The sequence below is a fragment of the Pezoporus occidentalis genome, unplaced genomic scaffold (genome assembly GCF_034315485.1).
Source record: "Pezoporus occidentalis ecotype Australia unplaced genomic scaffold, CSIRO_AGI_Poc_V1 ctg224, whole genome shotgun sequence".
Taxonomy (NCBI): domain Eukaryota; kingdom Metazoa; phylum Chordata; class Aves; order Psittaciformes; family Psittacidae; genus Pezoporus; species Pezoporus occidentalis.
Window position 1 is genome coordinate 1,062,202 of NW_026914117.1, and position 24,208 is coordinate 1,086,409.

The 24,208-nt window shown below is 40.8% G+C and overlaps 1 protein-coding gene across 2 annotated transcripts in view; it reads left to right on the forward strand.

Annotated features, from left to right (window-relative positions):
- UGT8 (UDP glycosyltransferase 8) overlaps nucleotides 1–11,446 on the forward strand; it is a 45,461-nt gene extending 34,015 nt beyond the window's left edge. For both annotated transcript variants that reach the window (XM_062620886.1, XM_062620885.1), the window contains 4 exons: nucleotides 3,473–3,615; nucleotides 6,269–6,345; nucleotides 7,327–7,546; nucleotides 9,124–11,446. In XM_062620886.1, the coding sequence (XP_062476870.1) occupies nucleotides 3,473–3,615; nucleotides 6,269–6,345; nucleotides 7,327–7,546; nucleotides 9,124–9,487 (804 nt within the window). In that variant the 3' untranslated portion in view covers nucleotides 9,488–11,446. The remainder of the gene's footprint in view (nucleotides 1–3,472; nucleotides 3,616–6,268; nucleotides 6,346–7,326; nucleotides 7,547–9,123) is intronic.
- Nucleotides 11,447–24,208: the final 12,762 nt, after the last annotated feature.

Consider the following 24,208-nt stretch of genomic DNA (forward strand, 5'->3'; position numbering starts at 1 on the left):
CCTCTTGTCCTATCACTTTTTGGGGAGAAGAAACTGACCAAACCTCATGACAACCTCCTTTCAGGTAGTTGTAGAGAGCAATAAGGTCCCCCTTGAGCCTTCTCTTCTCCAGTCTAAACGCCCCCTGTTCCCTCAGCCATTCCCCACCAGACTTGCGCTCCAGGCCCTTCCACCAGCTCCACTGCCCTTCTCTGGACCCTCAGTGTCTTTCTTGTAGTGAGGGGCCCAGAACTGAACACAGGATTTGAGGTGTGGCCTCACCAGTGCCCACACAGTGGCTGTCACACTGGTGCTGATACAGGCCAGGATGCCGTTGGCCTTCTTGGATGCCTGGGCACAAGCTGCTCATGTTCAGCCGTTAGTCAGCACCCCCAGGTGCTTTTCCCCTGAGAATCTTACCAGGCATGCTTCCCTATGACAGAAGTATTGCATGGGGTTGTTGTGGCCCAAGTGCAGGACCCATAATGAATACATCAGATTTGTGGAGTTTTACCGAATCTCTAATGAAGCACAGAGGAAGAGCAGTAGCCTTGGGAGCTGTTCCACAGCCAGAACAGAATGATCTCTAGCAGCAGAAGCCACATGTCTGACCAAATATAAGTAGTCACGAGTGCAACTTCCTGGTGCTGAATGAGATAATTTGAGCAGTAGTGCCAGCTGTCCTGTTTTCTTTCTTATTGAAAAGCAAACGTACCTCCACTGGACTTTGTGCCACTGATAACAACTGTTGGGGCCCCACAGTTTTACTAGTTATCAGTTCTATCTCACTGCCCATTTGTGTAGCTAGTACCTCATCAATATTTCTGTATATTCCTCCCAGGCAACCTGTCCCTGTTTCTACTTCATATATGCTTCCTTTTTACATGTAAGCCTTGACAGGAGTCCTTTATTCATCATCCTGCCACCTTTGCTTAACTTCCTGCTCATCAGCATGTACTGTGCCTGAGCTTAGAGCAGGTGATTTGCTGAGTATCAGCTGGCTCTCCTGAACCCCTCTTCTCTCCAGGGCTGTATCCCAAGGGAATCTTCTAAGTAGGTATCTGAAGAGGCCAGACTTGGTTCTCTTTAAGTCCAAGAGATGCTGCTGTTGTCTTCCTTATACTCTTAGTATCTTGAACTCCTCATGGTCACTGTAGCCAAGGGTGCCCTTGACATTGGCATTCCAGACAAGGTCTTCCTTGTTTGTACATTTGAGGTCCAGCAGAATCTCACCTCTTGTTGACTTCTTGAGCACCTCTGTCATGGAGTTGTCATCAGGGAGACACTCCAGAAGCATCCAGGTTACTGCAGCGATGGACGAGTGCCCTATGAAGACCAGAGCCTGTGAATTCTGGGCTGCTTCTAGTTGTGAGAAGAAAACCACCTTGTAACGGGCAATTGCAGCTTTCAGAATCTGACTTGATCAGATGTCACAAATGGGCAGAGAGCTGTGTTTTACAGCATAGCACTTGATTGCTTTCCAGAATGGTTTGTCCTAGAAACCACAAAAGGTTATTTTCTGGTTACCTTTAAATAACACATAGAAAATAGTTCAAGATGTGACTAACTGAACCACTAAGTAAAAGTGACTATAATATGATTCCACTTGCAGCATGCCTTCGGTCCTTAAGTAAAATTCAAGGACAAGCTTTAAATAAATCACAAAACCACTTGGAAACTTTTATGTCAGAAGCTCAGCCCATAATAAATGATTCAGCTTTGAGGCATACTGCAGGCACTTCCCCTCTTTATCTTTCTTCCCTCTCCATGGATTTTGTGGGGAAAAGAAAGAATGAGCAAGTGTGCTGGAAAAGGATGAAGAAAAATGAGAAAGTGTGGATTCTAGAGAAAATGGAAATCCCTTTTTCACTGTGTAACAGAGACTAGCATACAACCTCAAGTCTAATGTGCAGGTCTGTGTTACACCTGCTGGGTTTTGTGGTAACTTGTGTGGTTTTGTGCTCAGACAGGGTAGCACAACATTGTTCTATTACTTTCTGGCCTGATATTTATTACTAGGACAAGATGCACACGGTGAACAGGGCTCTGGATTTTCCTTTTACTCATTTCATATTGATGTACTGGTGTTGAGCAGGCTTATACTTAAATTTGGTGAGACCAGAATGAAACCATATCCTGGGAAACAACATATTCTTTGGGGGACTGATATACCTGTATTTCAGTGGTACAGTTTTTTAGTCCCCACTACCAACAGTTACTTTGGAAAAAATAGAATTTACATATGTATTTCCAAAAGCAGAGGGTACATTGCAACTTTTCCTTTTTCCATTGCTTTCCCAACCTCCTTCTCCCTCCAAGTCAATGAACATCATGTGGCGGTGGGTAGTGGTATCTGCTGGCTTGCCTTGTCATCAGTGGTACAGACCCCACTTAATACCAAGTCAGCCCCAGCCTTTGGATGATGTAGTTGTCTTCACAACTTCACTGTGACTTGCTTGAAGCATCAACTGGGAAGGAAACACCTGCATCACAGGGTGTCCTGCTGTAAAAGCTGCTACCTCTGAACTTGAATCTCATGGTGTGGCCCACATGTTGATTGATGTTGGTTCTGCTTTTGGAGTGCTTCTGAGCAGTGCGGTACTGTGGACCTCTGCTTTCTGCACTGTTGCTTTCCTTGTGTAAGTTGAGGCAGCCCATTAATCAAGAGAGTCATCAAAAAATGGGTTGCAAGAAACTCAATTTCAGAATAATTACAGGAGATGGATGAGCTTAAGGGTATAAAGGGCTTTGCCTGCGTTATGCTTGTGTGTATTTAATATAATACCGGTAACTTCCTGTGGAAGAGGCATGCAGGTCCAAGTAAGATAAAGGATATAGGTCCAAGAAAGAGGGACGTCCGCCCTGTACTGATCTTAAGGTCCTTTCCAACCCTAACTATTCTATGATTGTATGATTCTATGTGATACTGTTCCTTACTCCTTAAAATATTAGAGCAGTGGGTACTGATGTACAGTGGGTACAGCAGCTCTGACTTTTTTCAGGTTGCATTTATTATTTTTATAGAAATGAAAAAATAAACCAAAACCCCAGCAAAGCCCCAGAACCAACCCTTTGGAAGTACTTCCACTTTCTTTAAACCATAGTCCTAGGCTTCATACATGTATTTCCTGTGTTCTACTTCCAGGCTGATACTACGAGATCTAGTTACATTTTGCTGAGTTAAAATATAATGTGTTAACTTGTGACTGTGTGTCAGCTGATAAGTTAGGAAAGGAAAACTTGTCTTGTGAAGCTGCTTGTTAATACAGAAGCTAAAACAAACCTGGAATAATTTGGCTGTTCATAGCCTGTACCGTGGATTCTGAATCATTGAGTCATTGTGCTCAGTGATTTCTAAAACGTATGACTTTGGAAATGTGGCTTGTGATGTAACATAGGGACCAACAACTGTTCTTCCTAAGCAATGTTTATTTAACCTGTTGTGACTTACCTGTGCTTCTGTGTTGCTCAGTCTAAATTTTTACTTTAACAGGATCTCCAGACATGGGTGAATGGTGCTAGTGAAAATGGCTTTGTCCTTGTCTCCTTTGGAGCTGGAGTGAAATATCTGTCTGAAGATATAGCGAATAAGTTGGCACATGCTCTGGCAAGACTGCCTCAGAGAGTTATTTGGAGGTAAGTGCGATGGTAGATGTACTTGCACGCTTATTGCCTGTTGTGCCATCTTGACCTTGAGTTGTAGAAGCTGAAATGGAGATTGTCTGGGTGGCACAGGGAACCTGATGCTTTTGAAGGATACTCTTTGTGGAAATGTTGCAGTCCCCTGGTAATAAGGAAGAGCAATGATTTTGTGGCAGAATAAGGCTTAGGTTATGTTTCTGTGATGAATTCATATCCTAGAAGGATTGGGGACAGTGAAAAGAGAGTCTGAGGTTATAGCATTTGTGGCATACTGTCATAATTTCTGATAAAGAAGCCACCCTAGGAAGCAAGAATGACATCGTGCTGATTTGATCCTTAATTTTCTTTCTTCTGTTCTTTTCTCTGTTTGCCCAGGGAGGTTGTGAATGCTCCATCCCTGGCAGTGTTCAAGACCAGGTTGGATGAGGCCTTGGGTGATATGATTTAGCTTAAGGTGTCCCTGCCCATGGCAGGGGGGTTGGAACTGGATGATCTTAAGGTCCTTTCCAACCCTAACAATTCTATGATTCTCATTTCTCACTTTTTGGGGACCCTTCTCTTTATCTGTAAACATAGACTTTCATAGTTGCTCTTCTCACTTGTTTTTTTTTTTTTTTGTGAGAAATTAGAAGAATCTGCAGGAGTATAAAAATTAGTAATAAACTTTCTCCACTCTAAAAACATCTTGAGTAGTGTAGTCAACTTACTGTAAAAATTCAAGAACTGTTTAGTCAGCTCTGCTTCACATGGTGTGTTGCTCTGGAATATAATTCAGAGGAATTCATATGAACCATTGGTTTCCAAATAATAATTAGTGTCTTACAATTTATGACTGCTGTCCTTGCTGCACTCAGAGTTGGATTAGCAGTTCGTTTAGCAGCCTATCCCCTGCCATCTCTTAGGGACCATTTTCACTGCTGTGTGTAATTGAAAAAGTGAATCCCACTAATGAACAGGAAAATGGAAATTCTTCATGGCACAGAACCTTTGGTAGTTGCAGTAAAGATCTCATCAGTTTTTCTCTGGGGTAGAGGCAAGGCTTTATGTTTGCTTTTAATGAAACCTGCAGTGTTGCTTGGCTTCTAATTAGTTATTAATCCCTGTTGATCTTACTGTTTGGTTTTTGTTTTACCCTTCTAAATGTTCTCCCTGAAATGTTTTTTCTGTAGGAAGTATCAATTTTTCTGTAATCAATAAATCAATTTTACTTGGGATAGCTAATTAATGCAAAAGCAACAATTTCAGTTGAAACCCTTCCTCACTAGTATTTCCTTACCAATGCTTTTGTTTTTTGGTTTTTTTTTTTTGGTTTGTTCTGATTTTATCTGCAATGCTGAATAGCTTTTTGGATAAGGGAACTCACCTGCTGATTTTTTCCATCATTATCTGTGGAATGGGAAGATGTCGGTGTGATGAGCTGTATGACATCGTCTTTGGGAGGGCTGAGCAAGTGGCTTGAAGTCAAGTGGGAATCTGAGATCCATAATTAAATCCTAAATAGAAATTATAAGTCCAACTTTGTTTTTTGTTTTTGTTGTTGATGTTCTTCAGACCTGTGTCCTATGCTAGACTTTTCTGAAAATGAGAAAGGTGGTAGTACTGCTTGGCAGTCTTATGTTAGAATGTCAAATCAAGGAAATCTTTGTAGTTCTTTCTACACTTATGATGATGGAATACTAGTTAGAGCCAAACCCAGCAACATAGTTTATTTTATGCAACTGAGCCTAAATAACAGGCTTTTTTCAACATGCAGATTATATAAGGCAGTTGTAAAGATCTGGGCTTGCTTAATTGGGAATATGCGGGTGTATTTTTATGAAGCTACAGTTCTAAAGCTCTCTTAATAATGAAAGTATTTTTAAGTTGTTTAATGGAGCTGTCACAAAACAGCTTTATCTTCTAGTACTAAGTGGTAGTTTTTTCTCTCTTTTCTGTTTAGAATATAATTAACTTTCTATATTAATTGTCCATAAGATTAATATGTAAGTCATTTTGTACTTTGAGCCCATATTTTATGGGCTAAACTTTTCCAGCAACTTCAAGTGAGCAGGATGTTGCCATTGGGTTTCAGGCAGTTGAGAAAGTAAGAAGACCACACTTTTCTCATAGCTTGATCCCAAACTTTTCATTCCAAACTTGTAAGATAAGATATCAGCCTTTCCCTTCCTGGTATTAGTAACTCCTTTTAAAATAAGACTGTGTCAATCATCAGAAGCTACAGGAAACTGGCCAGTTGTGTTGATGGTACGGGATTATTATTTGTTCGCTAATGGGATGTTCTCAGCTACTACCAGCTACAGTTTTTAGTAAAGCAATGAACTTAAAACCATAGAGAGGTTATAAAACCTCCTTCTGGTTGATGTAGTGAAAGTTTTATATGCTTTGAGAAGGAGCTACAGTGTCATTATGTTAATAGAAAACATTGCATTTCAAGCCAGAGCACAAGGAAACTGAAGGATGAAAACAAAGTTGGAAGTTACTAGCTATTTACAGCATTTTATTTGAGCCTATTTTGTTTTCTTGTATTAGTGAGTAAAGAGTATCCCCATGTAAGTCTGCTTAGGGCTCATGGATTGTTTGGTTTAATTCTCTGGTTTATTGCTTTTGGAGGTTTTTAACTCAGCTTCCATTTGATTTATTATTTTAGGTTTTCAGGAAACAAACCAAGGAATTTAGGCAACAATACGAAGCTTATAGAATGGTTACCACAAAATGATCTCCTTGGTGGGTATCTATTTTGATCATATGTTGCTTATTCTCGCTCCCGTTCAGGTTGCTTTTCCAACTATATTCTACTGAATACTGGCCGTATATATACACATTTATTTATTTTTCTCCAAAGAAAGCTCTAACAGAACTTTGGCATGTATTGCAAGCTGATAATAACCTTTTTGTTTAACTAACCTGAGGTACTCCAGGTTCTCAGGTGCAGAGACAAAATTTTATATTTTTCCATATTTTGGCAAAGGCAATATTAAGAGTCTATGAATTTTATTTTCCTTCCTTCTGTGTTAAAGGCTAGTTGAACACACTGCAGATCTGAGGAGCCAGAGAATATATATGGTTGTCTCTGGGATATCTGGATGTTTGTGTGTTCACAAACCAGTTCCAGCACTACGATGGGTGCTGTTGGATATGTTAAGCATGCATATGCATTGTTGTGGGTGCATGTCAGCTGGAGTATTTGTCATCGTGTAGCTGTTAGGCAAATGACTTTTAGTGCAGGTAGATTTGTTTTGGTTCCTGAATTGCCCTGAGGCAGTCTCATTTTTCCGTTGCATAAGGTTTTATCATTATTGTCAGATCTTGCTAGCCTGAAGTAAAGCACGTGAAGCTTTAGAGAATGTAACATTGGTTCCCCTGTTATTAAATGGCATGTATTTCATATGAATAATGAGGAAAAATGCTCTCACCTTGCCTCATTTGTACTGTTACGCTGGTTGTAGTCTCCACCTGCAGCTACTCAGGAGTAAACAATGTAAATTAATTACCCCATTGATGAAATCACCTAATGCACGTGATAGGTCAGTGTAGTGGGTTTTAGGAGGAGAACTTTAGAACAAGTTGCGTTCATTTTTTCCTTCCTCAATTGCAGCTGTAGAAATGTGGTGATAAATGTGTTGTACACAGTTGAAGCAACCTTCAGTAACTTTAAGGAGAAGATGTAAATCTTTTCTTTAATCTTCACGCCTCTTCTGTTTTCAGGTCACTCTAACATTAAAGCTTTTCTTAGTCATGGAGGTTTGAACAGCATTTTTGAAACCATGTACCATGGGGTTCCAGTGGTGGGGATTCCACTTTTTGGAGACCATTATGATACTATGACTCGTGTGCAGGCCAAGGGCATGGGAATATTGTTGAACTGGAAGACTGTCACTGAGAACGAATTGTATGAAGCTCTAGTAAAAGTTATTAATGATCCCAGGTATGGAATGAGTGCTTGTTTTATGCTTTTGCTATTGCTATGGGCTAAGTATGCATGTACAGAGCCTTCGTGCAAGGGGAAAGAAATGCATGTTGAGATCTACTTGTCTATGTAGTGGGGGCAAGTCTTTGTATGATTGTGCCACTTTACAATTTCACTCACTTGATCAGGTTTCTGTGTAGGTACTAAGCTCATTGTTCAGTGTACCAAAACTCAGTTGTCTCATTTGCTCTTTGTGCAGTTGCCTTGTTAAGGGCAGAAAGGTTACAGAAACAAACTTATCCTGCTTTATTCCTTGTTGAAGACTAAAGTTTCTCCATATCTAGCAGTCTGTTTGCTGCCTGTGGGGGCTGGAGCAAAATAGACTTACATGATGGTAGGGTGGCATGTTTGCAATGTAACTAAAAGTACAGAGGTATTCAAAAAGACTGACTCTTCCAAAGTCCCATTTAAAAAAGTATTTCCTGTTCTGGCCAGTAAAACCTTTCTTAAGGTCATTTTTTGCAATGACCATATTCTAATAAATTATTACGACTATGAGAAGTTTAGTCTGTTTTCTGTAAAATTATTTTTGTTACTCAAGTTGGAATAAGTAAAAGCCCATGAGCTGGCTTTCATAACTCCTTCTAATTCCAGCCAACAAATTTGCTCAGGGATATTAAAGTGTAAGGAGAGTAATTTCAAGTTTGTTTCAAACTGCTCTGTTTTAAGCATCTGTGATGTTCAGACCACCTCCAGATTAAAAATAATGACCTCTTAGCTGGTGGTTTATTGTGTCTAGCTAGCTGTAGATTTGGAGTATGGTGCTGACAATGTCTCTTGTTTTCATGGGAGCAAAGTCTTGGAAGTGGTGTTTGCCTTGGGAAAAGAGAAACCTGTAAAGGAGGAAGCAGCAAAACCGCAGCAAGAGGGAATGTCATTAAAGAGATCTTGGTAACAGCAGTTGCATCACCTTTCCCTTGTGCAATTACCCTTGGTTTAAAGGCAAGACCTGCATAAATAACCTGTCGACCCTGCAGCTGCAGTGAGGGAAAAGAGAAGGAATTTGTCGTGATCAGCTGCTGGGTGAGCCTGTTTAGAAGAGCAAGCAGTTTTAGGCTGAGCTCTAGCCCCAAGTGGAAGTAGTCTGTTGCAGTCAAAACCAAATTTCTTGCTTTGTTCTGCATTTCTGTAGTAATTCAGTTGCACAATAACATAAATGAGTGGTGTATTAGGCAGGGTACATTGCCAGTTTACAGTGGGAAGAACAAATGTGTCTCACTTGATAGGATTCATTTTGGATTCGGTAAGAGCTCCCTCTGGCAGCAGGTCAGCTTGGCTCTTCATTGCTTTGCTGGAGGGTGGATTTCTGCCTTTCATCACACGTGGGTCTGCTTTTCTAGTCTTTCTTCATCAAGAAGCTGTGAGGACTGATTAAAGACAGTTTATCTGCTGTGTCTAGCCTTCTGTATGCTGGTGGTTGTGAGAGTCTCATGGTAATGTGCTGTTTGATCTGAAGAGGCTTTAAGTATCTTCAGGTGTTCCCAAGCTTGCATTGCTCGAAGCGCTGACAATGATTTTTCCTTTCTTCCCCGCAGCTACCGACAGCGGGCCCAGAGGCTGTCTGAGATTCACAAAGACCAACCTGGTCATCCTGTTAACCGGACTGTATACTGGATTAATTACATCCTTCGTCACAACGGAGCCCAGCATCTACGTGCCGCTGTTTACAGCATCTCTTTCTATCAGTATTTCTTACTGGATATTGCCTTTGTTGTACTAGTGAGTGCTGCCTTACTTTATTACGTTTTGGCCAGGGTAACAAAATTTATCTGCAAACAAAGCAAACTGCTTTGGTCAAATGGTGAACATAGCACTCTTAATGGACATTACCAAAATGGGATACCAAATGGCAAGTATAGAAGAAATGGCCACATTAGGCATGAAAAAAAGGTGAAATGAGCCAACTGCCCATGTCAAGTAGTAATGAATCAGATCAGTAATCAAATTTTATTGCTGTAACTTAGTCTAACAACTACTTAAAACCTCAGTAAGCAGTTCTAACACTCCCCTTGGGTATGTAATACTATGTGACAAAATTCAATGGAACTAAGAAAAGGCTTTAAAAAGAACAACAAAGGCAAGCACAACTTAAAATGGAAAATAGTTTATTCTTAATACTGATGCAGAGAAGTTATTTTGGCACTGAAGTTTTTAGAAGCCTTAATTCTCTACAGTTATATAGTATTTATGAATTTTCAGGTTTTAAAAGCTAAATGTGCGTCCAAAATGAGGAGAGGTTTCTTTTTATTTGCAGAGGTGTTTTCTGTTTAGTTTTTTTATTCATCTAAGATATCCATCTTTTAGTTGAGAGAACTTTAGTGCTAGTTCTGTGTTTCCTTTGTTGAAGGCTCAACGTGTTGTGTAAAAATGCTGTTTAAAAAGCCCATTTTTTCCCAGTCTTTGTACAAGAAATAGGAAGTTCTGGACTGAAAACACAGACATTAAAAAAACCCCAACAAACAACCAAAAAGCCAACAAACTTAAAATGAGCACTGAAGAAAAATGGCAAAAATAGGTACTCTTTTTACTGATAAACTGCATGACTCTTCTGCTCACTACTAGTACTTTGGAGAAAAGGATCTTGAGTGAGTCTACAATATGTCCTAATTTTAAATTTATAAAAAAACTTATTTGTTGCCTTTCTCTGCATATATAATTTATGCCATGAAAATATTAGGGAGTTTTATTTCAGTTTAAAATATGGCTGTGTGGGAAGTAGATTTGCATAATTAAGGCAAATAAATGAAACAACAACAACAACAAAAAGAAAACTAGACCTGTGCTTAATGCAGATGGTTTTGTAATGGCCCAGAGCTGTAAAGAATCAAACCCATACTTGGGGTTTATTTAAAAAAACACCAAACCCCCCCCCCCCCCCCCAAACACTGAATGTCTCTTCTTGTTAATTCTCATGAAGTTCTTTCTAAATCACAGTGTTGTAGATGTTCTCTTTCAATGGTTATATTTGGAAAAATACTACCTTCTATTAGTCTGGGCCACTCAGTCCATGTTTCACATAGTTGCCAATCCACATTCTTTGATGTGGGGCTGCTTGCTGGGTGGTTGACTAGCCTGCCTCCTCACCTTCCTTCCAAGGGCTGGTGGAACACATGGGGTGAAGCCTGGCCACCCCAGAACAAGGTTTGCAGAAGTGGTCATCTCGCCCTTCCCCTGCAACAATCTCTTTCAACCACTGTTGCCGACACAGGATGCTGGCGGTGATGTGCACCAAGGGCAGGGATGCAGGGCGCTGGGTGTAAAATCATCACTGCCCTGCTGTACTAAAGTTGGCAACTATGAGTTTATTTCCATGTCATTCTGTTTACTTGGAATTTGCACTACACGTGTTGTGAGTGTATGCTTTATTTATTTGTAGTTTGAAATCCCATGCCTGAAGGAGAAAGGAAAGAAACCCATCTATCTAGTGTTGTTCACTAACATGGGAGGAGTTGTGATGATTACAGGATGCTGAGATCATCTTCATACACAGTGATGCAGTATTTCACTATCATTCCATCGGGAGCCTCTATTCTATAGCAATAAATAACAGTACAGATATGTTTCTTATATACAGTACAGCTACTTGTACTGGTTTCTGAATACTTGAAGAAAATGGTATTATAAGTAAGCCTATTAGCTATTCCTTTTTACAATCTTGAAGTCTGTGGCAACTAAAGGAGCACACAGAGGCAATGAATGGTGGGATGGTAATAAGACTTAGAGTGTATGAATGACTTGGTTTAAATGTTTTTTTTTTTGGCATTGAAGAAGGTAAAAAAGCACTGACCGGATGATTAAGCATAATTTAATCTCCACTGTGATAAAATCTAAGCAATAAACATGGATTTAATAGAGAAATTCTGTTGTTGGAAGTATATTTTTGTTCAAATGAATGCTGTTTATTTTCAGGTGCCCAGTGTGTGTGAGTGTATGTAAACGTGGATACTTACTAGGATATACAGATTCTTTCTTGGTATATACCATGGTGCACAATACGTACTTGAAATTAAAATGAATATATTTTGTGACTGGAGATCTGTTTCCTGTATCAGTTGAATCAATTGAAAGATGGAATGCTTAACCTGAGTTCTTTCTTAACATCACTTTAAATATTGGGAAGTTTACATGAACATTCCTGGTAAAGTGTGTTTTATCTTGTATGTGTTAATTTATACCTGTTTCTCTGAAAGAAAAACTTAAAAGACTTTTCACATTGATATCAGATGGGATGATTGATTTCTCAATAGTCTCTGTAGATATAAACATGCTGCAATTCAGTTGCAAAAAGCGGAAGTTGCTGTTATTTAATTGTATCACCAAACTTCCAGATGGGTCTGATCCACTAAATCTATAGAAATGCCTGTTGTGTTCAAAGTTTCTTTCTTGTTAAGTTCAGATATGATCTGATAATGTAGTTACTTTTCATTTTAGCCCCCTGCAGTAATAAAGAAACCTGTATTAGACGAAGTGGGGGATAATGGTGTGTGTGGGGGGAACATTTCCACAAAACATGTCTGACAGGAAGAGAGCAAAACTGGTACAAAATTAGTCACTTCTTAGCTGTTCCTGGGCAGGTGTGCACAACTCCCTGGGCAGCCCAGCCCAGCTGTGGAACCTGCAGCCCTCACACAGCTTTCTGAATGGGCTCCACCACTCTCCCAACTATAAAAGGGAAGGTAATGGGAGCAACTTTGATCAAATGCTCTCTAGGCAAAATTAGCAGACAGGAAATACCCACAGGAGAAAAAAACTGCCACTTGCATAAAGATTTTCAGGGAGTTAAGACAGTTGGGCACTTGCCATAGGTTTTGGTGTTCTGATTTCCTTTGAGTAGCTCAATGATTCAAGAAGAAAGCAGTTTAATTATCACCTACAGAAATAAGTTCTGGAAATGGTTATCAAGAGTTCAGAGTTTAAGGAAATCAGCAAGTGTGCTGGCAGGTTTGTTTTTATTCCTCAGGTCACTTGCAAAATCAGATTTTTACTACTATTCTCTGTTAATCTTTTTGATGTTCTTGAAAGATACCACTTTTCATCAAGCTGATTATGTTTTGATTTTATTCTATGGCATGGCAAATATGTGGTATTTCCTGCAGTTCTGTACACCTGTAGCAAAGAGACACAAAATAGTGTATGCATGCATACATTTACCAAAATTTTAGCTCTGATTTGTGTGGGTACCTGTAAGTGGGTTCACTTGTCTGTGAAATCATACATGGGCACATCTGTACTGATAACAAACAGCAGAAGGCATTTGATTCCTTCTGAAGCTCCGCCATTCTTTCAGGTTCAGTTATGTAAATATGAGAGAAGAGTCTCTGAAGTCATGTTGCTACTCTTTATGTCAAAAGTGTAGATATTACTAAATGTTTAGGGTGTATATAGAACAAAGGTGAAAGCTACCCTATGCAGTTTGGTTTTGAACAACAGTGTAGGGTTGTTTTTTTTTTAACAGTTCACAAGTAGGATAAGGATTAGGATAATCTTGAAGGGAAAGGAAGGGGAGGAAGAATTTTCCTCAGAGAAATCTGTAGAAGCCTTCTGTGAATTGTTTTATTGCAGAGCTCTGAAGAAAACCAAATAATGACTTTTTGTTTGGTTGGTTTTATTTCAGTCCAGTAGCACTGGTGGGTGAGAGTAAGCCATATTCAGGAAGATGATAACTCCTTCCATTCATTTGAATAGTTATAGCATTTTACTTAGTAAATGCAGAAAATACCACAAACCAATGAAACTCACCCCCCCCTAATGCCCTCCACCTGGGTATGTTTCAGTGCATACTCCAAATCTGCACTGTGGATAACAACAGGGAAGCTTCCCTCTTTCCCATAGCATGCAATTCAAGACAAAGAATCTGGCAGTGATTGGTGTTGGTGCTCAGCCAGCATTGAAATCAGCCAGATTGCTGAAGGAATGTTAAAAAGGCATACTTAAAAATATATGTGTCACTTCAGACTGCATATTGAATCATGCTACCAAGTCTGAGGTTTAACTCACCTGTTTATTCAATACTGTTTATTATGCATTGAACAGAGAAGATGGTCTTAAACGGAATTAATCTGCCAAGACAGCCTTCTGCCATTGTTTGGTAAATATTGCAGACCAGTTGAGGCTTATTTATCCTAACAAAATGTATACCTTTCAGTAATTTTTCCAAGGGTGTGGGTGTGTTTGCTTTTTTAAACAAAACACAAGGAATGCTAAATTGTATTTCATTAGAAAATAACAAAAATCTGAGCTTGTCAGTCTTCTCAGTTACTCTAGTGAAACAAAATTGGTTACAAAAGACTGTATTTTACATATGTTGAGGAGATGATGGAGGCTTGAAAAATAGGGATATCTCAAAGTATTTGCTGGAAATTACTCTTGTCTTCATGTGTTCCTTGTGGCCAAGAGGATACATTAGGTTTATATTATTTAGGTATTAGTAGGAGTTAGGAAAATGAAGAGATGGGGAGTACCAAAACTTCCTTGGGAAGTCATTGTGAGACAGTTCAGGAATTGCTCTGTTACAGGAAAAGTGTACACTTCAGCATGAATTGGGGAGATATGAATTGAAGGATCTCTTGATTAAAGGGTGCTGAATTTGTGTTTGAACCACAAACAGCAGTCTTCAGTGAGAAGTGCTGTCGTGGAAGTACCAGTCTATGAAAATACAGACAAAAGCATCAGTTTACAAACACAGCATAATTGTGCTGCATGGGGCATTACTTGGCTTTTTAATGCTAGTATGATTATATGTTAATGAAATAATTGCATGTCTAGTGTTTAGAACTGAGGCTTGTGAGGAGTGCTAAGGCAAGCAACACAGACTAACTTTTTGCAGTTGAGCATGAAGATTGTTGTCAGTCAAACAGTGTAATGAACATCTGGTGGTATTTTCAAAGGTGATGTTTGTCACAAGTCCACCCAGGTGCTCAGGGCTGCCTTCTTTGTAATACTCTATTTATAATGATGTAGTCAACTCATCATAAAATGAGTGTTCAAGTAGTGTCTTCATGTCACTAACAGTTGTCTGATTCATAGAATCATAGGATGGTTTGGTTTGGAAAGGACCCTAAGATCATCCAGTTCCAACCCCCTGCCATAGGCAGGGATGCCTCACATTAGACCGTGTCTCCCAAGGCTCTGTCCAACCTGGCCTTGAACACTGCCAGGGATGGAACATTCACCACTTCTCTGGGCAATCTGTTTCAGTGCCTCACCACCATCACAGTAAAGAACTTCTTCCTTCTATCTAACCTGAACTTCTTGTTTCAGTTTAAAACCATTACCCCTTGTCCTATCACTATAGTCCCTGAAGAAGAACCTCTTTCTGGCATCCTTGTAGGACCCCTTCAGATTTTTCACTATGTCCTGTTGTATCTTGAGCCTGCTGCAGAATCCCCACTTTGATTTTTTACGATTAGCCTCAAACTTTGCACTGGGTATATCTCATTTATATAGGATATATTCAACATTCAGCAAGCCAAAGTGCTGAATAACTGGTTAGTCCTTGTTCCAGTACTATGCCATCTAACCATATTGGAAAAATAACCTAAAATCCCCCTCTTATCAAAGTTCTGCCTTCTTCAGGGCACTTCTCTGGAGAAATTGTGATACCTTTCATAACAATACTTGATAGAGAAGAAATAATTTGGATGCCGGTCTGTAAGAAGGCTTTTACATAAGGGTACTCACAGCAGTCAACATATGCAGATGATTGATCATCTAGTTTGGCAAGCCTAGATTCTCTTGCAGTTCTCTGTGAAAGTTACCGAAACAGTTTTGAATGCCAAGATATTTATACAGGGAAACCCCTGGGAGTGAATATCCCTGCAACTACACTGGAGTTGAAGCTGCAGGCATGGGATTACTCTTGTCTTTCTTCTTGTTTCTTTTCTGCATGGGAAAAGAAAACTTTTGCAATTAATTACAAATCAAAATAAATCTGCATATAGACATTTTTATTCCAGACTAAGAGACCGTAATATATCTCAGAATTAGTACATCTCTGTACCAATAGTGACAACAAAGCAGATGGGGAGGGAGTTGCTTTTGTGTGCACCCATTTGTCTTGATTTGCTTGTAGTTGATTACTGCAGGACAAAACCAGATTTTATAAAATTTTATATAATTCATTATCTGAGTTCCATGGAAATAAACATTTTCCTACATTCCTGCATATTTAAGAATCACCTAGGACAAATTAATGGTGAGAGGTTTAATTTGTTATCTATGTTTCTAGTCTCTGTTATGAAAAAATAATCTTGCCACATCATATAAAACTGGGAGGTTGCTTACAAGGACTGTAGAATAATGTGGGTAAATACATGTGTATAGACAGTTTCCTCCTTTATAGAGAAATCTTTCACCATGGAAAGCAAACTGGTAAAGCTGAGATTAGGAAACCATGGAGGAATGGGTGTTTGTCCCACTTTGCCTGATACAGCATTGCACTGACTTGGCTGTGCAGTGTAATAATTAACTTGGGAGAGATATAAGCAGAGTTTTATATGTTTATCTGTGCTGGCGTTCTGAGAACATAGAGAATTGCGCCAGTTATTCAAAACCAGAAGGGGCAAAGGTGAAGTAGGAGAGAGGATGCTTTGAGTAAGTGGCTGTTTGAGATGCACTGTCAGCAGTCAGTATATATGCTGTGTATATATATATATACATATAGTCAGTATATATACATGCTCAGCATCCTCTGGGATGTCTTGATGCATATATCAGCCCAGTGCTTAGGGATAAACCAACACAAGTAAATTGATGAGAAGTTTCTCTGATTCCTTAGGCTTCGGTACTCTCAACAGATAAAATGGACAAAAGATAGTTCCACAAATGGACAAAGAGAGGAAAGGAAACTGTTTGGCCTGAGGAAAAACAAAAGGAAAACAAGATACGTTGTACCAGTATGAGGCTGGAGTAACCACTCCCTCAACTGGAGTGGTTACTGGAACCTCATAAACCTGACGTAATGAAAGAATCTAAAATAATAGTACATGAACTCAAAACAGAACTCATCCATGTGCCTTTCCCAATGAAAAAGGAACTCAGAAGAAAATCAGAGACCAGCACATTTTAAGCTGATTCATGAAAATAAAAGACTGTATTGCATAATATATGATTAATCTAAGTTGGTACCATGAGTCCAGCTCTGGAGCCCTCAGTACACAGACGACATGGAGCTGCTGGAATGAGTTCAGGGGAGGCCACAGAGATGCTGCAAGGGCTGGAGCACCTCTGCTCCGGAGATAGGCTGAGAGAGCTGGGCTTGTTCAGCCTGGAGAAGAGAAGGCTCTCTGTGGAGATCTTAGAGCAGTTCCCAGTGCCTAAAGAAGCTACAAGAAACCTGGAGAGGGGCTTTTGACAAAGGCCTGCAGTGACAGGACAAATTTAATTGTATTTTTTTTATGCTGAGGGTGGTGAGGCACTGGCACGGGTTGTGCAGAGAGGTGGTAGATGCCCCATCCCTGGGAACATTCATGGTCAGGTTGATTGGGGCTCTGAGCAACGCGGTCCAGTGGAAGGTGTCCCTGCCCATGGCAGTGAGGTTGGACTAGGTGACCTTTAAAGGTTCCTTCCAACCCTAACCATTCTATGATTTAATACAAGGCTTCAGCAAGAATCAAGAATCATAGAATGGTTTGGGTTGGAAGGGGGAACCCTTTGGTTTAGATGCCTGAATGTTGCAAGTTCATGATGAATCTGCAAGATTATATTCTGTCTCAGGTTAAAAGGTTGCAGACCTTCCTATCTCCTCAACACATGAGAAAAGAAATAGCTAACCAGAACTGTGAAGCAAGTTCCCCTTTTGTTACATCAAAGCTTTGTCCTTTTCCTTGGTATCCTCTACCTCTTTCCTTGGTATTGCTTGCTTGGAGACAGATTGGTTTTTAAGTTTCAGTTACAGGCTGAATCTACAGTGGTATTGAGCTTTAAGGATCATTAATCAGAATTTTCATGGCAAGTTTGGACTAAATATTAAACCCCCATAAAGGGAGGAAAGAGGTGCTAGATCTCCACTTTGGATGCTTCTGTAGTAGTTTTTTTCTTGGCATTTGTACTTCTCATAGGCTGGCTAAACTTACATGGTAAGTTTCAAAGTTCAAAGTAAGTTTCAAAGTTCATTGTGGAAAGATGCATTGAATTCCTTTGGCAGCTTCATAGGAAGAAAATGTTCTCATTCTAAATGTAGACACCTTAGTTTCATGAAGTAAACAAGCAGGATATACATGATAATCTCAGATACAGGCTTTGAATAAATATCCTTCTAACTGTGAGATTTAGAGGAAGGAAAATATTTTTCAGCTCCAGGAGACAATGGCTACCAGAGCTGAAAAATTCTTCATAAGGACAGCAAATACATACATATTAGAAATAAAACTCTATAAGGAATTAAAGCATTTGTGTACATTCATAAGAGGATCTTCCCTGTTGTGCCCACTTTTCCAGTCTTAACTTTATGTGTCTCTGTCTGCAGCAACCTTTGTCACTAGAGCTTTAGTGTGTATAGTTTTTGTGCATATCAAGTGTTGATTTGCTACTTTGCTGAAGGTCCTTGGTATCTACCAGTCCTCCTGGTATTGCTTTCCTGGATGGTACCATCACTATGCCAGAAGCTATACCAATAACTCCTCCCAATTCTGTTTGTATGCAAAGCTTAAGTATCTTCTGTGTATCCCTTCTGTCCTGGCTCGGCTCTGCTGGCTTTCTAGTGGAGAGGGGTTGTCATTCCAATTCTTCCAAGCTCAGATCTAAGACTGTTAAGTTGGGTCATTTGATTTCATTGCAGATGATGCCTTTCAACCATGCAAGCCTCCTGGTGAAAGAAATGTTTATTTTCTTTTTCTTTACTGTTGGTTTTAGCTGTACGACTTCTGTCTAATGAACCAAAATCAGGTGCAATATTGTTTTTTTTGGTGACTCTGAAAAAGTATGCATGAATTAAAAATCTGCATTACTTTCCTGGAAAAAAAAACCACCAAATGTTAGGAGATTATTTTTTTTTAGGTGAAATCATATGGACTTTGTAGTGTGACTGGTTGCAGGATACAACAAAGGCAACAATTTCTTTTATTGGATCCTAGTTAGGTGCAAGAGCTTTTTGTGTTCTCTTTTAAGGACTCCTTGCTGCTGGCCACTCATTCTGGCATCAACTGCAGCTCACTGCCTCCTCATTTGTGAGGAAGAGCATCTTAAGTAAATAACGCGAAGCATTCCAGCCTATCCGTGGGACCACTGATAGGATTGCCCTAGAAGGTTATTAACTGCATGAAGAAATAAAGGTTTCAGTTAAGAAGATTAAAGTAACAACATGGATAAGACAACTTTCTTTAAGTCATAAACAAATTGTCATCCTTGATCAGATTGTATAAAAGCAACTTCCTTTAGGACAGGTAATTCCTAGACCTGTGACCAAGTTCCTTGCCACTAGCTTCTTTCATCATTACCGAATCCTCAGGAAATAGCCCATTCTTGACTACATCATCCTGAGAAAAAATGCTGAGTCTGTGCAGATGCAAGATCAGTACTCTTCCTCCTCCACCACATGCTGGGGTCCTTTGGATGGGGAAGGGGCACAGGCAGCTCCAGCCAGCAGCCCTTAGGATGCCCTGCCCTCCAGCCAGCATCTCTCAGATCACACCAGAGGTAGGGCAATGCTTTTGTGGGTGTATGTTGGCAGAGCTGACAGCCTGCTGGTGAACTCTGACTCCAGGGCAAGAAGCAGCTGTTTAGCCATAGCTGTGCTGCTTTCCTGCTTGCCTTTCATCATTGTGCCCAGCCAGGCCAGAATGACCATACATCAACATTTTACCAGTGAGTACGTCAAATGAGCACTTATTTTTCTCTGTTTGTTTTCACTGTTGATCAGTGTTCTTCCTGGTTTCTTCCATCATTGTGTTGTGAGGGAAAGGACAACCCAGGTCTGTTCTGTGCTGGTAACATCAGTGACAGCTGCTAGAGGGTAGCTCCATGGAGATGGTCTAGTCCTACCATGCTGGGTTTGGCCAGCAGCCTCTCCTTGGAAATACTCCTCTTTCATCAAGTCTAGGGCTGTCTCACCATTGCATTCTTTCTACTCTGCTTCCTACTGCCCTATGTCCTTGAACCCTTTTTTCAGGTCTTTGTCTTCCCCCAAAAATGCACGCTGTGGCCCTCTTGTGGACAGGCTATTTCAGGACACAATCTTCAGCAATGCGCGGATTTTCTCATTTGCTCCAGGACAGAAGGGACTATTTCCACCACATAATGGTTGATCTTGGGTAATACTATGTTCTGTGTAGCGGGCCCTCATGGATCCCCTCATGTCTTCCCTATGCCCATCCATATCACTCCCTTGTGCTCTTGGCTGTGATAAAATATTGCCACAGATGTTTCTGGCTGCCATATTTTGAATAATTTAGTGAGTTTTAGACCTGTACCATTCTGTGCAACATTTATATATTTTTTTTATATGTACGTACAACTTAGCAGCTTGCTGTCCCACCTCTGTTAAAATGTGATCTTTATTTCTGTGCAGTGGGAAATTTTTGGGATTGCCAGTTTACTCATTTCTTTATGTAACAAAGAAATATGCTAACAATACGATTGTGTTGTTCCATCTTTCCCCCAATGTCATTAACAGCCAGGTGTCTGGTTGAGGGTGATGCAGGGGAAGGCATCTGCCTTCTCTGCTGTTCCCTCTGCCATGTGGGAGCCCTCAAGGATGGAGTGCTGGGATGGCTGTGCTGCAGATTCCTGCTGGGAGAAAACACTCCTTTTCTCAAACCAATAGCCAGGAATATTGGCAAAATCCCAGTATAGGGATAGGGAATAAAGGAACAAAGGAGCTGTGAGTGTATGACTGAAGACTGCCCAGCTATTAAGTCAAGGTAAAGGGAATATATTCTTGTTCAGTCTGAAGGGCTTCAGGAGAGTACCTACTTAAGCAACATATAATTTCTGACACTCTTTTTAAGATAAATTTCCTAAGCCTTTAGCTCTCTGACTGTGAACTATTAGTTTTAACTATATTTTAGGCCAACTTGCCTGAATCACCATGATCTTTGTGAAGTGAAGGCAAAACTGTAGGTCCACCTTTAGCATCCATTGGCAATCTGGATTTCAAGAGATAGGTCTCCCTTATCTGTGTGGTTCAGAAATTTCTATGTACAGAACAATTAATTCTCAGGCTGGGAGATCTGCAAGAACACTCTGTCCAGTCCCTGCCAAATACAGGGTCACAAACAGGTGTATTCTGTGAGAGAGATTATTATCCACTTCAGGATACTAGTCATGCAGAATGAAACAGTATAGTTCTTACTCACAGTTTTTTTTTGGTGTGTCAGCTCTATTCAGTTCAGTTGAGCTGAATATCAACATTCCTACAAATACTGAAGCACTGCTGCCCTCTCCTCATTGCCTTTATTTGTGTTGTCTTCCTCATGCTTGGGCTCACCTGTAAGAAACCTGGAGCCACAACAACCTCCCACAAAAGTCCCTGCTCAACAGGAGTTCATCTCCACCTCCCAGCACCAATGCCATGAAATGCCAATGTGGGAAGAAAGCACACAGAGAAGTTACACGTGTGGGAAAGGGGGAAAAGGGCCTTTGTTAGGTTGTGAAATGAGGTGTGGGATACTGAGTATGCCTGCTGTGCTTCTTGGGTTTTGTGGTTAGATTGCTACAGTGTATGCTTGGCAAACATAAGGCCAGGTCAGTAGCCAAGGAAGGCTTGGTGAATATCCAGCTACCGAGAAGGGCTGTTAACAGAGATGCACAAGATAAAATCTTCAGATTTGCTGGAACTGCAGGAGGAAGGAGCCATCAGGAAACAAGCCCTGAAATCTTCAGCAAACAGAGGTGGAGGGTGCCGTGTGGTCCAAGGGTGATGGCTGGGGGGTATTTGAGGTAATTATGGGAGCTGATGTTGCTGACGTCTCAAGAACACTCTTCTGCAGAGGTCAGATCGTTCGTTTTAAACCTGATTGGCCACTTGGGGCAAAGTTGCCTTGTGTTGCACAATTGCTGCATGTCGCCTGCATGGCATTTGAATGCTGCTCTAGGCATTGCCAAAACCCTTGAGCTGAAGGGTGGTGATGACCACAGGTCCATTCTGTCCTAAGCAGCTCGAGCAGGGCCAGGACAAGCTGCAGGAGAAGTTGGGCTATCCCCAGCCCTGGGAGCACCTGAGGCAGGAGCTGCTGGGAACTTGCAACTAACACTTATGTGAAAGGGAAAAGGTGAATTTGTTGACATTGGAGGTATCAGTTTCAGGAGAGGAAAGGCCAGTTCCCAGCTTGCTCAGTCTAGCCAAAAGACACAGGCTAGGAAGAACTAAGATTATACAGCAGCTTTAACAGAAAAAAAACACTTGGGAATGTGTTATAGAGACCAATATTGAGGCAAAACCAGATGGGTGTAAGTTGGGAAGGAGAATATATACGTTGGTAATTTTCTGATTTTATTGTGTGGGACCAGAACAATCTTTGAAATGGAGTTAGACGGAGCAAATGCTTCTTGGTTTCACCCTGGAGTTTGATGATCTTGCAGTCTGCACCTCCTCCCACACACAAAGCGACCCCTTCCACTTGACTTCTAGGCTTTTCTGGGTTTGGAAATAAGTTGGCAAAAAGTTGTAAGTGTGAAATGGTCCATTCCTGTATTTCCCAAGCATAGATAGCTTTTCTCTGAAATGTGCATTGCTTGTTTTATTAGCAATAAGCTTTTTTTGGGGGGTGAGAAAGAACAAATAATCTATGCATTTGCGTCCATGTGTCTGCATCTGTGCCGATGTCTGTGCTTCCTTGTCCTCCATGCCAGACCCTCCATGCGGCGGCTGGAGCTGCTCTTTGCCAAGAGCTGGGAACACCAGCATCGCACGGGGGTTCTTCCCGCAGCAGGGCTGATTTCACCGCAGGCAGCCTGCTAGAAATCCGCTGCCCTTTCGCCTCTATCTTCCATTTCCCTCCCTCCTCCTTCCTCTATTTCCTACTTTCCTACTTCCTCTTTTTCCTACTTTCCCATGCCCGGGACTGCGCTGCCACCTGGCGTCGCGGCCGCGGGAGGGAGCTGGGAAGCGGCTCCCTGGGAAAAGTGCTTTGCTTCTGCCTCTCGGGGCGGTGTTACCTACAAACACATCCCCTCCTCCCCGACCCCTCCACCCCTCACTAATGTTCCTAAACCCAAAGCGCATGATCTTATACCCCCAGCTGTGGGATGGACTTAAAAGGAGTTGTAAATGCTAACGTGATCTTTGGCCAAAATGTGTTCTTAACCATCCTCAATTAAAGCAGGACATGATGGAAAAGCATATTTACATCAGCTAGATTGTGCAAGTCTCTGAGGGCAGAGTTAGGCCTTTGTTGTCAGAAGCAAAAAACGCAGCTGTTAATGTTCCTGACTTTGGAGTTGAGGGCTGGTGAAAGGTAAGGATAATTTATTTTGCCTTAGCAGAAATATATACATGAAATATAACCCTCTCATACAAGAAATCTTGCTGTTTTCTGGGATGATGCCATGTCTGCAAGGAGTGAATGAGCCTTTTCCTTTGTGTAAAATCGTGGCAGACCCTTGTTCCTGAGTAATCAATGCTCAGGTTGAACTTCCAGGACAGAAGGATGAATAACAACCATCTTTCTGAAGTGTAAACTAGCAGGACAACTCCAGTTTCTAATATGCTTCATGTGAAATAATCAGCCTGCATCATCTCACAGCACCTTGTGACAGCCAGCTTTGACTTGCACTGTACCTGATAGTGGTTTTGAATGAGTGCTACCTCTGCTGAAGTGGATGTCTGGGGACTAAGTACACTCACTCTGGCTCTATAGAATAAAAAGAAAGCATTGCTCGCTCCTCCAGCCATGTCCAGGCATTTCTTCCCAGTGCACTGGGGATATGTTCAGAGATGCTGTTTTGCAAAAAAGCCAGATTATAGTGAGTATTGTCTGTAACTTAATGCAAGGCACAATTCAGAGATGTTTCTGTTGATGTCATAAAACACAAAAGCAGAATTCAAGTGGAGAAGCCGAATCTTGGGGATGAAATTGCAGCCGTGATTGTGCCGAGGATGGGGCCTTGTTTTGCTAATCTGCAGCTTTGCAACATTTTCAGTTTTAGCTCTGAAGAAAAGAAAATCTGGTTGTAAATGCAGCTGTGAAAGGAATTACTGATAGCAAAGAAATGTGATACAAAAATATAGCGAGAATGTGCAGCAGAGATTTATCTTGGATGGGGGAATCAGGTCCATGCATGCAAGCACAAACGCTAGCTACCAGTTTCTCTGATCTACCAGGGAAATCAGCATTAAGAAATCAGGGCAAGGAGTGATGCTGTGTCCTCTGTCAGGGTTGATTTTAAGGTATGCATGATTGTGTCTTACCCCTTAGTTATGCTGCACCTTCACTCTCAAGGAAGGTGTGCATGTTTCTAAACTGTATTGCCACCCTCTTTTTCTTAGTTGAGGAAATCCTCAACTTTCTTGGTGAGAAATGAGCATGTTTTCTCAGTGTATTTTCCCTTGTTGGGTGCAAAAATAGCATAGATTGTATTGAGCAGACTGTATAATCATGTACTAAGTACTGCAGATGGTTGCCATTTCAATACTTTATTCCTTTCCTCTGCCCTTACTTAGGAAAGCTGCAAATGAGTTGAAGT